This window comes from Delphinus delphis, chromosome 14, assembly GCF_949987515.2.
Source record: "Delphinus delphis chromosome 14, mDelDel1.2, whole genome shotgun sequence".
Classification (NCBI taxonomy): Eukaryota; Metazoa; Chordata; class Mammalia; order Artiodactyla; family Delphinidae; genus Delphinus; species Delphinus delphis.
In genome coordinates, this window is record NC_082696.1 from 16,614,311 (window position 1) to 16,630,348 (window position 16,038).

A 16,038-nucleotide genomic window follows, 5' to 3' on the forward strand; every position below is an offset into this window, starting at 1 on the left:
TGATAAAAGGTCACCTTCAGATGGTAGAAGCTCAAGGTCAAGATGAAAGTGTGAGCCTGGAAGAGGGTTGTCAGGCTGTCACTCATTCTGCCCTTCACTAGGCTTCAGGGGCCAAAAGAACCCTGTAGCTCCACAGTCAAGCCAGCTCACCAGAGCAGCAGGCCACACTGGGGTTCATTTGTTGGAGGGGGTTTCCCTCAGGAACCTGAGAAGAGACAGGCAGCTCCCTGAGGGCTTATAGGTTCGGGAAACAGGCCATCCCCATCTTGACCTATTAGTGACATAGCCAGCACCTTACAGCTTCCAAAGCACTTTTACAAAAACATTATTTCCTTTCACAAAAATGCCAATGTGAAGAATACAGGAAAATCATTATTTCCATTTTATAAACGAGAAAAACAAAACTCGGAAAGAATAGTTGGCTTTTGCCAGGTCTGAGAACTAGTAAGACCTGGAGCCTGGGCTGGTACCAGGATCTTCAAACACCTTGTTCTAAAGTATTCACACAACAGGGTCTCCAGCTAGGGCAGCCACTGAAGGTGTAGGATTTAAGCAGAGCCCTACAAGATGGGTAATCTGAACAGTAGCAATCCAGTGAATGATTTAAAGACAGGCATCAATAATGACTAAATTGTAAATAAGAGTCAAAAATTACTAAATGATACTCTAATTGGGGAAAGAAGAATGTTCATTTTCTATATATAAAATGAGCATGATCTTCCTGGATTCAAGAACATCAACTCTGAAACATTAGGCTGTCCCTCCAAGCAACCTTGTTCTCGACCTAATCCAGTATAGCTTTGTCATCCATGAATTATATAAACTTTTATGAGGACAGATTTATAGTTTTGACCTGCACTGTCAACTGGGCAAATGAAATCCGGGGGTTTACTATCCTCCATAAGAAGCACAATATTCTTCAATTTATCTTTGAGCTACCCTGTTTAAGATGTGCGGGGCATTGTGTCTATTTATTTCAGACCAGAGATGTGTTCAAGGCCTTGGTGAACAGTTTTATATTCACTTCAAACATATACTCCTTCTGGCTTTATAGATTTTGATCATTTTCCCATACCAATGTCTTTCCTGACAAGAATCGTAATCAATTTAGTATTTTCTTCTTCCTTCCAAGATCATTCTAGTTGTTACTCTCTGGATGTACTCCAGCTCAATTATGCCTCTTTTGCTGTTTGTTGATGAAAATTGCATATAATCTTTCGGGTATAGATAAATCATAGCTTGCACAGGGCACAGCTACTGTCTCTGCTGGGGGATGTCCAACATTTTGATGGCCTCTTTGGGCTGCAGCATCGTACTAGGTAGAAGTCCCTAGGTGACAGCTGACAAAAGCACTGGGCTTAGCAGATAGTCCTGTGGTTCAGGGCTAGCCCTCAACCCCCGCTCCCCCCAAAAGACTAGAGTACCTGTAAAGCAGAGATTTTTCTGAGCATTTCCTCTTCCAGGTCATCCGTAAAGATAAGACAAATCAAACACTGATAAAAAGTGCCTGTTTATACTTATCAAATATATCTATCTCCCCCCCCATTAAAATTAAAGTGAATTAATTCAATTCAACACATGTTTCTAAGTGCAAGGTCACAAGTCACAAAGGGAACATGATTCTTAAATAGCCAGAAAATTAAGAATATTTCATTAACATGTTATCATTAACATGATAACATTCTATCTTCCCTGGTGGCGCAGTGGTTGAGAGTCCGCCTGCCGATGCAGGGGACACGGGTTCGTGCCCCGGTCCGGGAAGATCCCACATGCCGCGGAGCGGCTGGGCCCGTGAGCCATGGCCGCTGAGCCTGCGCGTCCGGAGCCTGTGCTCCACAACGGGAGAGGCCACAGCGGTGAGAGGCCCGCGTACCACAAAAAAAAAAAAAAAAGAATATCTATCTTCAACGAAATGTCAAAATTACACTTAGTAATAAAACACTTGTAGCATTATCATTAAAATTTCAAACAAAACAGAGATGCTTTTATAACCACCATTCATTGATTTGACAAATATTTACTGAGTGCTACTGTGTGCCAGGGACATTTTATAAATGTGGATGACACGGTGAGAATACCCAGTCCCCCTCATGGACTTTATATTACTTAATATTATTCTGGATAATGTTATAAAGCTTGAAACAGAATTAGGTAGAAGGAGATAAAATGAATATTGTTTGTCTGTTACATGAATGCCTATCAAGAAAAAGAGGAAGAACTGAAAAAGTATTGAAATAAAAAGTTCAGGGGCTTCCCTGGTGGCGCAGTGGTTGAGAATCCGCCTGCCGATGCAGGGGACACGGGTTCGTGCCCTGGACCAGGAAGATCCCACGTGCCGCGGAGCAGCTGGGCCCGTGAGCCATGCCCGCTGGGCCTGAGCATCCGGAGCCTGTGCTCCTTAACGGAAGAGGCCACAGCAGTGAGAGGCCCGTGTACCACCAAAAAAAAAAAAAAAAAAAAAAGTTCAGTAACGTGAGTATATATAACACACAAAATCAATAATTTTTCAGTATTACAGCAGTCAATTTAAAACATAGTAGAAAACATGTTCCATTCAAAATAACAACCACAAAAAGGTAAAACATCTTGGAATAACCTTTTGTAAGAAATGCAAAGGCCCTTTATGAAACCAAAGAATGCTATAATAAAGAACATTCAGAGAAGAATAACAACAAAGCTCTCGGCCATTAAAAATATGAGAACAATGAAGAAGAAACTCAACAGAAAAGTTGGAAGACCAAGTTGAGAAACTCTTCCAGATTGTAGAGCAAAAACACAAAGAAAATAAAAAATAGCAGGGATAAAGATAAGAAATATAAACAACTAGTCTGGAGGTTCAACATCCAAATAAGAGGAGATCCAGAAAGACAGAAAGAGAAAATGCAGAGGAAGAAATCATCAGTGAAAAAAGTCAAGGGCTTCCCTGGCGGCGCAGTGGTTAAGAATCCGCCTGCCGAGGCAAGGGACATGGGTTCGAGCCCTGGTCCAGGAAGATCCCATATGCCGCGGAGCAACTAAGCCCGTGAGCCACAACTACCACCGAGCCTGTGCTCTACAGCCTGCAAGCCACAACTACTGGGCCCATGTGCCACAACTACTGAGCCCGCATGCCACAACTACTGAAGCTTGCGTGCCTAGAGCCCATGCTCCACAACAAGGGAAGCCACCACAATGAGAAGCCCGCACGATGCAACGAGGAGTAGCCCCCGCTCGCCGCAACTAGAGAAAGCCCGCACTCAGCAATGAAGACCCAACGCAGCCATAAATAAGTAAATAAATAAATACATACATAAATAAATACATAAATTTATTTGAAAAAAAGAGAGAGAAAAGTCAAGCAAATATCCCAGAATAGGATATCAGTTTCCTGATCAAAAGGTCCACTGAGTATCAACAATAGTACCGGAAAACTGACACATACTAGGCACAAAACTATAAAATTTTAGAACACTAGGCATAAGAGGCTGCAATAGAGACAGATTATATTTTCATATAATGGGCCAACAGTTAGCTTTCTCAATAGAAATACCAGAAGCTAGAGTAAAGTGGAGAAGGACCTTAACATTCAGAGGGGAAATGATTCGGAGGCAGAGACACAATGCTCACAGCACCCATGTGCTCTATTTCTCAGTCCTCTTGCACTTGAGCAGGGCCTTGTGACCAGTTCTGGCCAATAGACTGCTGACATAAGTGACACATGTCATTTCCAGGATGAAGGAATGAGAAGTCTTCACGCACACACCCAGCTCCCGTCTGCCCTGCCACAGTGACATGAAGGTCCACGTTGAGATGGTGAAGCCATGAGATGGAAACAGCCCAAATCCCTTTGTGAACTCCTAAAATGTGCTTCCCTAAGAACCAGTGGACTCACTGGATTCACTGAGGGGCTTATATAAGCAAGACGTAAACTCTTATGTGTGTAGCCACCGAGATCTTGCATCACTCTAGCCTCTACTGATTAATACAGATTCCCAATCTGGAATTTTATCCTGTCAAACAATTAATCAAGGATAGAATAAAGACATTTTCAGAAATGCAATATTTCAGAGAATTTCCATCCCATGCACCTTTTCTCAGTAGGCTGAGGAAAGAGAAAGATATGCATGGAAGGCAGAATAATGGCCCTCCCACAGAGGATATCCAAGTCCTGACCTGCAGAATTTGTGAATATGGTATCTTAACATCACAAAAAGAGCTCTTTTGATGGGGAGATTATCCTGGATTCATCAAGTGGGCCCAGTTTAATCACAAGGGTCCTTATGAGTGGAAGAGGGAGAGAAGAGAGACAGAGTTGGAGATTTGAAGATGCTATAAGGCTGGTTTTGAAGTTGGAGAAAGCAGCCATGAGCCAAAGAATGCGGGTGGTCTCTAGAAGCTGGAAAAGGCACGGAAATGGATTCTCTCCTGGAGCTTCCGGAAGAGCCACGCCGACTCCTTGACTTTAGCCCAGCGAGACCCATTTCAGACTTCTGACCTCCAGAACTATAGGGCAATACATCTGCATTGTTTTAAGCCACTAAGTTTGTAGTAAGTTGTTATAGCAGCAACAGGAAACTAATACAGCATGGGATGCAGGAAGTGGGAGCAAACAGAACAGAGTGAAGGGAGCTCCCAAGGCATATCTGAGCGGGATGCTGAACGCAACCAGCCCAGAGGGAATGGGCAAGAAGGCCCAGGACAGACTTCAGCAACTCAACATTGACAGAATACCTAATGTGTCTGGAGGCACTGAGAGGATATTTCCACAACTGGAGAAGAGTTTGAGACAACCTGGGGATCACAGAAAAGCATGAAAATACATGTACAAAACAAGACAATTATTTGTTACAAAGAAAACAAAAAGATGGATAGGAAAGGAAACCTTATCGTAATGGCTCAGCTGCCATTTTATTATTTACTAGTGTCAACAATGAAAACAGTGAGTACTGATTTAGGACTCGCTAAACAACACACACCCAGTTTAGAGGATGGGGAATGAGGAGAGTGCTTGTGTGGTGGCAGGTGGGCTCCAGTGAAAGACCTAAATCCTCCCGTTCACAGAAGGATGTCAGCGGACAACGCCTAAAGCCGGGGAAATCCAAGAGGAAGTAACACAAGCAAGTCATTCAAAGATACGAAAACTAGCACTAAAGACTCAGTTAAAAGAGTTTAAAGTATCAATAGTTGTTTCTCAAGAGCAGAAAGGAATGGGGAAGGGTGTAGTCAGGGTTCACTTTTTCACAATAAGCTAATAAGCTCTGGTGCTTTAAACTCTGTGCATTACGTATGTGCAGAAGGTCACATACAAGGACTGGCAAACTATTTGCAACAAATGGTACATAAGACTTTAATATTCTTAATATTGTCTAAAGACTGGACAGGATTTTGAAAAACTCTTCATTATGGTTTGCCTCTGAGTGGTGGCATTCTGGGTGATTGTTTTTTCCTGCTACTCTATAATTTTCTGTACTTTCCAAATCAAAAAAAAATAGGAGCATGTATAATTTTTAAAACAAAAAAAAACTGATCAGATGGTCAAGGAAGAAATAAAACAAATAAAAAGAATTAGGTAACTATATTGGGAACTGCTAAGACGATTAAGTTACTACAACTTTGAAAATCCCGAGGCCAACTGTTACCCTGCCAAAGAATGGCAGCATGGGTTTTCTTAATTTACTAAGGCAAATTCTTGATTAAATATGCTTTCCAACAACAATATGCAGTTTTGAAATTTCATGCTTCATTTAAAGCCCTTCCTTTTTGTAAAAGGCAGCCCAAATCCAACTACTAAGTCCATGATTGTAACCGGTGCTGGTTTGGATAAGGTTTGGAGAACATCTATCTTATCAATGATAACTGGCCCTTGGGGAGTGTGGTGGCACAAATGCTAACAGAACAATTACATAAACCACATATTTTTAAACCTGTGGTTTTACAAAAAAAAATTTTAATTAAAAAAAAAGAAGTGGAAGATGTGTTTAATAGCACTAAACATATGTGGAAGAAGAAATGGATTCATTATGTTCTTGGGAAAAAGAGAACACATTACATGCTCATAAGATTGATAAATTTATAAGTACTGTCTCTGAACTTGGACACAGATCTCCATGGAAAGTTGAAATCTCAAGAGGCCGCTAGCTGGGCCCAAGACTTCCACGTTAATGGTTGAGAACTGTGATGAGTGCAAAGGAAGAGTGAAGCAAGAATACAGGTGACTTCGGGATAAGATTACGTAAGGCTGATTTTTCTTTAACCTTCTAAGCTATTGATTACCCATCTTAAACCAAATACCAAAGCGTGAAGTTCTTTATAGCACACGCTGAGCTCAGACACTCTTAAGAGTTATTCAAAAATAAAATACTCAAGTCATTAATTTTCCTATCATTTGCAATGATCAACAAAATGAGGGTGGAAGGGATGCCTTCAAGGTCATGCTCATCAGAGTGAAACTGATTCCTGACTCTCTGCCTCATTCGGTCCTGCTAGTTCTTTCTCTAAACCTAATATATTTACCATGAATCATTAAACACAAACCTATTACCCAGTACAATTGATTTGTCCATAAAATGAAAAATCAGCTGCACTTCTGTAGTTTTTCAAAGGGACTTTGGGTAAGGTCAGGTGTGGACACAGAGAACAATATCGCTTTAAGAAAAGCTAAGTGGCAAGGGGATGGTGGAAGGCCTTGCTTGCTATGCTAAACTAGCCCAGGGAATAAAAGAAGGGATAACCACGGGGCCTGAAAGTTTCCGTAAGTTAAGAGATGGTATCTGGGATGCCAAATGACATGTAATTAATTGCTTTTAAAAATCCAAAGAAAATAAGGTTGGGGGTTGGGAGTGAGGCTTACTCTACATTACAGCAAAGTGAGCTACCAGAATTTGTAAAAGGCCATATAAAGGCCTTTAACAGTATATAGTACTAAGGACCCAGTGCTGGGAGCTCACCTGTGTCTGGCATCATGCTAAGTGCTTTCCATTTATCACATTTAAGCCGCACAGCTCTAAGAGGTGGATATAGCTATCCTCTTTTAGAAATAGAAAACTGAAGTTCAAAGAGGTGAAGTTTTTATTGTGGGGTAACTAGGCACATGGCCAGAATTTGAACTGAGGTCCAACTGCAAAATCCATGCTCCTCGACCTCCTGGCCACCAAGAGTAAATACGAAAGTCAACATGAAGAATCTGGCAAGTTAAAAGAGTAACGTGTTTGAAATCTAAGGGGCAGGCATATTGGATATATCAGGCATATATGTATTATTTGTCTCCCTAATTTTTTGTGTTTGGAATATTTCATAATTTAAGAATGACTCTAAAGAAACTTCATTGTTTCTGCCTTAGATAAAAATAAGAAGATACAAACTTCTGGGAGAATGCCGATTTTTTTCCCAGAAGAAAACCAGATAACGGGGGTCTTTAACCACATCCGATGCTATTTACAGCAGGACAAAAAGGGGGGCCCTTTTCTCAGCAGCAGTGGCTCCAGCAATTGTGGGAATGGAAGCAGGCAGACAAGGCAAGCCCAGCACACAGCCCAATTCTGTGCCAGAGATTTACTTGCTTCTTGCAGGTCCTCACAGACAAGAGGAAAGCAAGGTGGATGGCCATGCCTATACCCTGAAAAATAACTTTGGAGGTTTCGGGGGAAGAAAAACAAGCAATTACTGTTCCTCTTGAATCTCAGCTCTACTCTTCCAAGTAAAAAGTGATTCTGACCGAGGGAGACTGTAGGTGCACATAAATCTCAGTAACCTGCCTCAGGGAAAGGGGGAATTTTGGATGCAGAAACCTCTCCAAGTTGGCAGATGTTTGGCCAGGACACCTGAAAGTAATTGTACTCCCAGTATCCTCCGGAAGTCACTTACCTACTATGATTACCAGATATGTGGGGTTTCCTTTGTAGGCTCCAGACGGGGAATGAAAAACATGGTTTCTTCAGTAGAAAACATTAAAATAGCTTCTTTCAGCAGATGTATCTCCAAGTTGAAAGGAGTTATTGAAAGGGAAAAACAAACCTAAGCAAATATGCAGTCTTTCTTAGGGACTCAGTGGTAGTGGTGTTAAAGGGCAGCTGAGACATCCCCGATAGAAATAGGGACATATTTTTTGAAGTGCAACGGACTTCTATACTATTTTAGCTTCTTGCTCTCATAGCTCCCTGGTCCTGTGAAAATAGGAAGTTTCCTTTAGGTAACTTCCTAAATGCATTGCCGCTGAGATCCTTTCCAGAAAAAAGTATGATGCAATATAAAATGATTTTTGAATATTAAAAAACACAATTTGAACAGCAGAAACAAATGTCAAATAGAAGAATTTGGGGAGAATACTGGGGATAATAAAATAGTTAAGGCATGGGAATTACAAAGAAAAAAATTAACAAAGTGAAGAAGGAATGTTGGGGGAAGATGTGAGTAGTACTGAATGTTGAAAAAAATATGAAAATGCACTTAAATTATCCCAGTGAGAGACATGTAAGGATCGTTTCAATGTTTATTAAGTCAAACCAAATAATGCCTAACAGGGCATAATGCAATGCTATCCTGGTAACTGAAGATATTAAACTCAATGTAGAATTACTTTCTAGGGCTGCCATAACAGAGAATCACAAATTGGGTAGCTTAAGGCAACAGAAATTTATTCTCTCACTGTTCAGGAGGCCGTAAGTCTGAAATCGAGGTGTCAGTAGGATGAATTCCTTCTTGGGGACTCACAGGAAGAATGTGTTCCCTGCCTCTCTCCTAGATGCTGGTGGTTGCCAGCAATCATTGGTGCTCCTTGGCTGTGACAGCGTAACTCCAATCTGCCTCCAACGTCACATGGCATTCTCCCTGTATGTTTCTGTCTCTGTGTCCAAATTTCCCTCTTCTTATAAGGACATCAGTCACATGGATTTAGGGCCCAATGTGACCTCATCTTCATTACCTCTGCATAGAGCCTATCTCCAAAGAAGGCTGCATTCACAGATTCTGGTGGTTTGGACTGCACCAGGTCTTTTGAGGGACCCAATTCAATTCATAACACCATTCAGAACTGCATTTGTCACTCCTTTCCTACTAGTCAAATTTTTCTACTATACAATTATGCCAACATGGTCTCCATCTCCTAGGCTGTCATTTTGTTCACTCTTTCCTGTTAAAGCCAAGCTCCTCAAAGCAGTTCATATCTCCATTTTCCACCCAGCACCCCTCAAATCCCGGAAACGAGGCCTGTCCCTCCTCACCCCATCCATACCAGACTCTTTGACTTGGTTCATTCACCTTACTCCATTTTCTGGACTCTCACTTGGAAGGAAGGTCAGGCAGAGACTCCTGGGTTCACCCTTATCATAGCGACTAGCCACCTACTTAATGTATTAGAGTGGGCCTGTTTGCTAGCTGGTCCTTCCCACTAGACTCTAAACTCCTTGAGGGCAGGGACTGTGCCTTCTGCAGCCTTATAGCCTCAGCGCCTAGTACAGAGCCCAACACAAATTTGGGGCATAGTAAACACCTCAGTGAATGAATGGTTGTCTATATACGGTCATTTAGACTAAAGAATACATCCACCGCAGAATCATGTGCTCCCACAGTCTTTGCCTCTTTGAAACCTTAAAACGCAACTAGATTATAAAGTATTAGACAGCAGGGGATTATTTTCAAGTTTTATCATGTCCTCCTGATCCCTAGCACAAAGTAGTCACTCATTAATTAATTGATACTAAAGGGAAATTAGCTTCTTGGGGGTGGAGAAGAAGGACTAACCTTTAATGAACAATTGTTCATTGCCAGACACTGCTAGGTGCATATAAATGTCACCTCAATTAATATTACCACTTATTCATTTGGAGGTTTCCCAGCATAATAAATTGTAAACCCCCTTCTAATGAACCCCTTTAAAAACAGAATTTCGAATACTAAATTACCTAGCACATCACTTTATATACAAAAATAACATATAAGTATTATATGTCAAAATACATTTGCATACAAATGTAGACATGAGTAATATATCTTAACCCTCAGTATACCATCAGGATTCCCTGGACTCAATTTTAGTGTTTTAGGTTTTTCTGGGGTTTTTTTGAGCAGTTCTAACCATTTGTATGGATTAATATTTCTTGACTTTATTCTTTCTTGGAGATCTTCCAAAGAGAATGTACTTTTTTAAAATAAAGAGAATAAAACTCATCCTACCTTGTAATTACCATATAATAGGTCCATATAATTATAATTATATAATAATAATAATATGTAGTATGTAATATAATATAATTACCATGTAATAGGATCTACTAGCCTCTTTTAAAAATTTAAGATCCATTATGGAATCTTAATGATTTTATTTTTCCTGTATCTTGAAATGCTTTGCTAGTTCATCATCTTAAAATAATTACCTACCAGCTATGCATTAATTACTCCCAACTATGCTTAAAAAAGACTAAAGTAACAGAAAAATGGAAGGATGATGGAATAGCTTAGAACTACACTGCTGTTCAGTGATGACTGAAATGTTTTATTCTGTGTTTTTCAATACAGTAGCACTAGTCACACATGGCTACAAAGAATTTGATATGTGGCTAGGGCAACTGAAAAAGTGAATTTTTGTTTTTTGAATTTTAATGAATTTAAATAGCTACATGAGCCTGATGGCTACTGTACTGAACAGTGCAGGTTTAGAACGATTCATTAGGGAAATAAATTGTCACTATTTCATCACTCTTCATATTTTATTGTGCTGCCTAAAGTGTTACATCATCTTTACAAAAGATATAGCAGAAGACTGGAGATACCATCTTTGTAGTTAACTTTCTTTTTTTTTTAATTTTATTTTTAATTTATTTATTTTTTGGCCATACCGTGCGGGTTGGGGGATCTTAGTTCCCCGACCAGGGATTGAACCCGGGACCCCTGCAGTGGAAGCGTGGAGTCTTAACCACTGGCCGCTAGGGAATTCCCTGCTTTTAACTTTCATTGACCAGAGTGGAGATTAAGAACGTTTCATTCCTGCCTATAATAACAAAGAGAAGAAAATCGACGGAAGGAGAGGTTTCCCAGGCGTTAGAAGAATCAGAGACAAATGCTTAGAGTCAGAGAGCAACACTCAAGACCCTGATGATGATGATGAAATGAAATTAATCATGAAAGTGAAACCTCAGACCATGAGTCTTCCAATGATGACATTCTAGATTAAATCTCTCAAACTCAAGAGTCTATGAGGGGACAATATTGTTTTCTAAGGACAAAAAGAAAACATGGTATTCCCATGCGTTAGTCATCCAGGGGAAGGACTTCATCAAACATTGTTTTGCAACAAGAACCTGGACCATGCCATTTTGCTAAATGAACGTGGGACAGTCTTCTTTCACCTTTGATGATGTTTGTACACCAAAATTTACTCTGTATACAGTATGTAAATGAACAAATGCCGAAGGTGGGTATGTATAGAAAGGTGATTAGAAAGAAAAAGATGAAAAAAAATCTCTGGATTGGTATTTTTAAAAAGTTAAAAAGGTCCATTGGACCCAACAGTAAACGGTGATGACTATTTTTTTTTCTGGTATTATACTGAGACTTTGTGTACTGTACTAGTTAAAGTACTAGAGAACTTATATAAAAGGGTAAAACTCCAGAAATAAGGTAAAAAATTTTGTCTTTACATTAAATTAGTAATCTTGGAATGGTTAAAAGCGTGAACCTTGGAGCTACATACACAGCCTTGGGCTGGGATCCCAAGTCCAATTCTTAGTAGCTGGCAAGTTACCCAGCCTCTCTAAGATCCGGTTCCCTCATCTGTAAAATAATGGTTAAATAATTACTTCCTCTTCTATAGAGTTTTATAGAGACTAAACTTCCATGCGAAGTGCTTAGCAGAGTGCTTGCCACATAGGACACGGTAGACATCAGCGATGGATAGTGATTTTATTTTCCTTGAGTTGCTTAGACCAGCTGTCCTTATCTATCGGATCTGGGAACCCAACATATGTGAAATAGTAACTGTATTCTATCTGCTACCTCCAGATTTATCATTGCCGACGCCAGCAGCTCACATCAGGGACCCACATCCTAGGCGAAGTGAAGCCAGGAAGGAGAAGACATCACCTCCAGAGGTCAGGCTGCTCTGCGTGGGGTGGACGGAACCACAGGTGATGCTGCAGAGGCCAGAGCACCTCAGGCTTTTCAGCCCAACTTTAATCTTCTCTTACACAGTATTTCCCCACCACCACCACCGCACACACCCTGATTTTTAGATTGAGCAAGTATTACTTTAATAAACTCAAATTTACACAGAAAATAAGGAAATGAGTAAAAGCCTCCTGAAGTCTCACCATCTGGAGTAAACATCATTATCCTTCCAGGCTTCTCTCTGTACACACACATACATATGCACACAAGTCTTTAAGACATAAGATCACACTATACTGCTGCTTCATGCCTGTTTTTGTACCCAAGAATATCTTTCTCATTCATTCAACAGCGATCTCCACGTCAATCTCAGTAGGGTTCTAACCTTAAACCGCTAAATTTTGTGTACACACAAAGCGGTCGTAAAAAGTGGTCGACAAAAGAAAATATTAACATCCGCCTTTAAATAATGACTTAGATCAAAAACTGGGATGAGCTGTGAGATTTAAGTAGATTTGAAAAAACAAGTAAAAGTCAGAGGCATTTGGTTCTTTTTCATGAAAATACTGGAGAGAATGAAGACCTGGGCTCTGGACGTGCTGTGTGGCACACACCCCATTCTCTAAATGGCTATTACTTGTGGAATGTGAAACTTGTGGAACTGAATCTTCTAATAAAATGAGAACTTGCCTGTAAACCTCAGTCCGTACGTTTTCAGGGTTTAAAACCTTATTTCATCTAGATCACAGCTCTTTCGATCTTGGCATCAAAAAGTTATTTCTGAGCGCTAAACAAATAGGAAAACTGTGGACCTGGACTCAGTCTTGCTTCTCACTGCCAGGCTGGGGGTTCACTCCGGAGGCCACACACGTGTGAGTCCTTATCCCCTGGGTGCCACCGTGTCCCTGAACACACCAGTGGTCTGTAGATTTACGTAACCGAGGCTTCACCTCGGGGGACACTTAAGGGACCTTCACCTGGAACCCTGACCTCATCACTTCTGGGGTTTGCTTACACCCTGCCAGAAGTAATGAGCATGGATGAAAGATGTTAACATACCAATATTATTTTTACCTATTTTTATATTCTTCTTATTATTTTGGCTACTGCTTAGAAAGTTGAGTGTTTTTGCCACTCCACCCCTAGATAATCAGCATCGCTTGGGAGCTTGTTAAAAATGCAAATAGCATTGCTATTATCTGTGTTGTAAGAGAGCTTGGTATCAGCATCTCTTGGGAGCTTGTTAAAAATGCAAATTCTCAAGTCCCACCCTGGACCTACTGCATCAGACACTCAGGGGTCTGGGCCCAGCAATCCATGTTTTAACAAGCCTCCAGGAAACCCTGGTACAAGCTAAAGTTTGAGAATACTGGCCTAGTGGAAAGAACCTGGGATGGGAGCCAGGAGACCCGATTCAGATTCCAGCTCTGGATTCCACGGTTCAGTTCAGTGAGAATTAATGAATAGTCATGATGTGCCTCTCTGTGTGTCGAGGCTAATGCAAGGATGTGAGGATACTGAGATGAGCCAGATGAAGTCCTTATCCTCAGATGGTGTCTAACCCTCTATATTCCTTTGTTTCTCCTGGGTAGGGGCTACCTTATGGTTATTCTTGTTTTGTTTCATATTTGTGTTCCTAGCGCCTGCAGCATCGCAGGCACTCAATACATATGCAGTGGGCCAAGTGGCAAACCATTCACCACTGTGATAAATACCACTGTACCATTCATCAATAATCTTAATGCTATTCCAGTCTAGTTAACACTATCCACCGTTTATTTAATGCTTATCACATGCCGGGTGCTGAGTGCTTTTCATATATCAGCTCGTTCAATCTTTTTACATGTCCTTACTGTGGGTCATATTTTTAACCCCACCTTGTACATCAAAAAATTGAGGCTTGAAATATTAAGTAATTTGTCTAATGTCATATACTGATAGTGGTAGAGCCCGAGATGAACCCAGAAATACCTTATTCCAAAGCTCATGGTCTTAAATGTGGTGGAGTTCTTCTTCAAATCCCACAAATGCAGAAGCCAACTTTAGGGTAAATTTCCAACCTCTAAGGTTACTGGTTGATTATCTTTTCACTATGTACTTACAACCGCACTTTGCAGGCATCACCTTAAGTGGTCAAAGAGTGTCTGTATTTTTCCTCATTTTTCAGTAGATTGACATTTGGTTTTCATTGCACTCAAGAAAGTAGAGAGCGGCAGGGGGAACTCCACTAATACTTCACTGGACTGTTCTGACCCTTAAAAGTCAGACCAAAATTGCTGCTAAGAACAAAAGTGATCGTACAGGCCAGGCCACGGCAGACTTGCAAGGGCACTGGCAGAGAAGGCCGGTTCCAGAGGGCTGAGCCTTTGTGGAGTATCCCCAGTAAGGCAGGCCATGGAGAAAGGGGCAGAGGTTAGGCTAGCCCAAAGCGTGAAGACATGAGGAGGCTGGGGTGTGGACATCACATCACAGTCCAACATGGAGAGTAAAGGCAAAGGAGGCAGCAAACAGGAGACGCAACCGAAACTCTGAAGTCAGCTTGAGGTTCCCGTGCCTGGGATAGCTTCAGCTCCTGATGAAATGACGCCTCTTGCTCCCTCACCATTTAGGCTATCTTTGTGCGCTTCCTTTTTCCACCCACTGTTAGTCAAAGATTAACTTGACATCTGCTACCTTCTATTTTCTTGTGAACAATTCAGGGCCTGGAGGGATCTGGGTGGGGTTACTGAAGGCGGTAGGTACTGAGAAAAGGAAAAGGGGATTTATACCACAAGCAAAGGTCTTACCTTACTAGGAGGGGGTCCATGGTCATCTAAGTAAGTGGAATTTCCTAGGAAAAAAGAAGAAAACGTTGATGAATTAACAGTCTTAAACCCCAAATGAATTTAGTGCAAAGTCATGGAAAATAAGTACTCTAGATATATTTCTATTCAGACAAAAGTCCCAAAGGAAAATGGGTAATTAATCTCCAGTTTGGTGGGACTTTGCTGATACTACCAGGCTTGGTTAACAGTTTCAGCAGTTACAAACAGTCTACCCATGTGGGTACGTATGCACACGGACATACACATGCAGAAACATGCACCATCATTCTCCACCCAGTATCTGTTGAGTTTACTTTAGACCAGTGGTTCTCAAACTTCAGCGTGCATCAGAATTACCTGCAGAGCTTGCTAAAACACAGACTGCCCGGCCCTGAGGTTCTGATTCAGTAGCTCTGAGAATTTGCATTTCAAGCTCCCAAATGATGCTGATGCTTTGGGTCCTGAAACCGCACTTTGAGAACCACTGCATTGTTTCTCCACTTTGTCGTGATTGTCAATTTCCCTTCATCTTTTAGTCTAGCTTGCTTCCGAAGCTCGATTTGTCTTCCCTAACAGCCACTTAGTGGCATGGGTGTTTTTTCAGAGCGCGTGGTTATTGTTTCCTGATGAATAAAGACTCAGGGGGATTCTGACCGGAACTAAAGCTTATTGAATTCCTTCTCTGCTAAGTGTTTTACAGGTACTTATTCACTTAATTCACATATCAGAGGTCAGTTAGAATTACCCCTATTTACAAAGAAGAGAATAGAGGCCTGGAGAAATCCAGTAGTTTGCTGGCAGCCACACAGCTGTTAAGCTGCAGAGAGGAGGGAAGACTGGTTTTTCCAGAAGGTGCTCGGGCATCTGCTCATCTGAAAAGCCCACCTGGAGTGTTGCCATCTCCAGCTTTTGTGCAGCCTGGGCGCCAGCAACATTACCAGCTGGCCACACGTTTGAGTTTGATCGTGTAGGGGAGCCAATGATGTGGTGAGTTCAGGGGAAAGTGAAGATGACCAGACTTTCTAACAGAGCAAAATGTGGGAAATATTGAAAGCAAAAGGAGGCTTATAGAAGACAGTAGATTAGGGAATAAGGTCAATGAAAGGTGCTTTTTCAGGAGAGAGAAAAGTAACTTAAGAAATAGGAATAAAAAAGG

At 41.2% G+C, this 16,038-nt stretch overlaps 1 protein-coding gene across 2 annotated transcripts in view; it reads right to left on the reverse strand.

The window, feature by feature from the left end:
- The window catches only part of UST (uronyl 2-sulfotransferase), a 300,447-nt gene that overhangs the window by 172,860 nt on the left and 111,549 nt on the right, over positions 1-16,038 (reverse strand). For both annotated transcript variants that reach the window (XM_060029824.2, XM_060029823.2), the window contains exon 2: positions 14,865-14,908. In XM_060029824.2, coding sequence (XP_059885807.1) covers positions 14,865-14,908 — 44 coding nt within the window. The remainder of the gene's footprint in view (positions 1-14,864; positions 14,909-16,038) is intronic.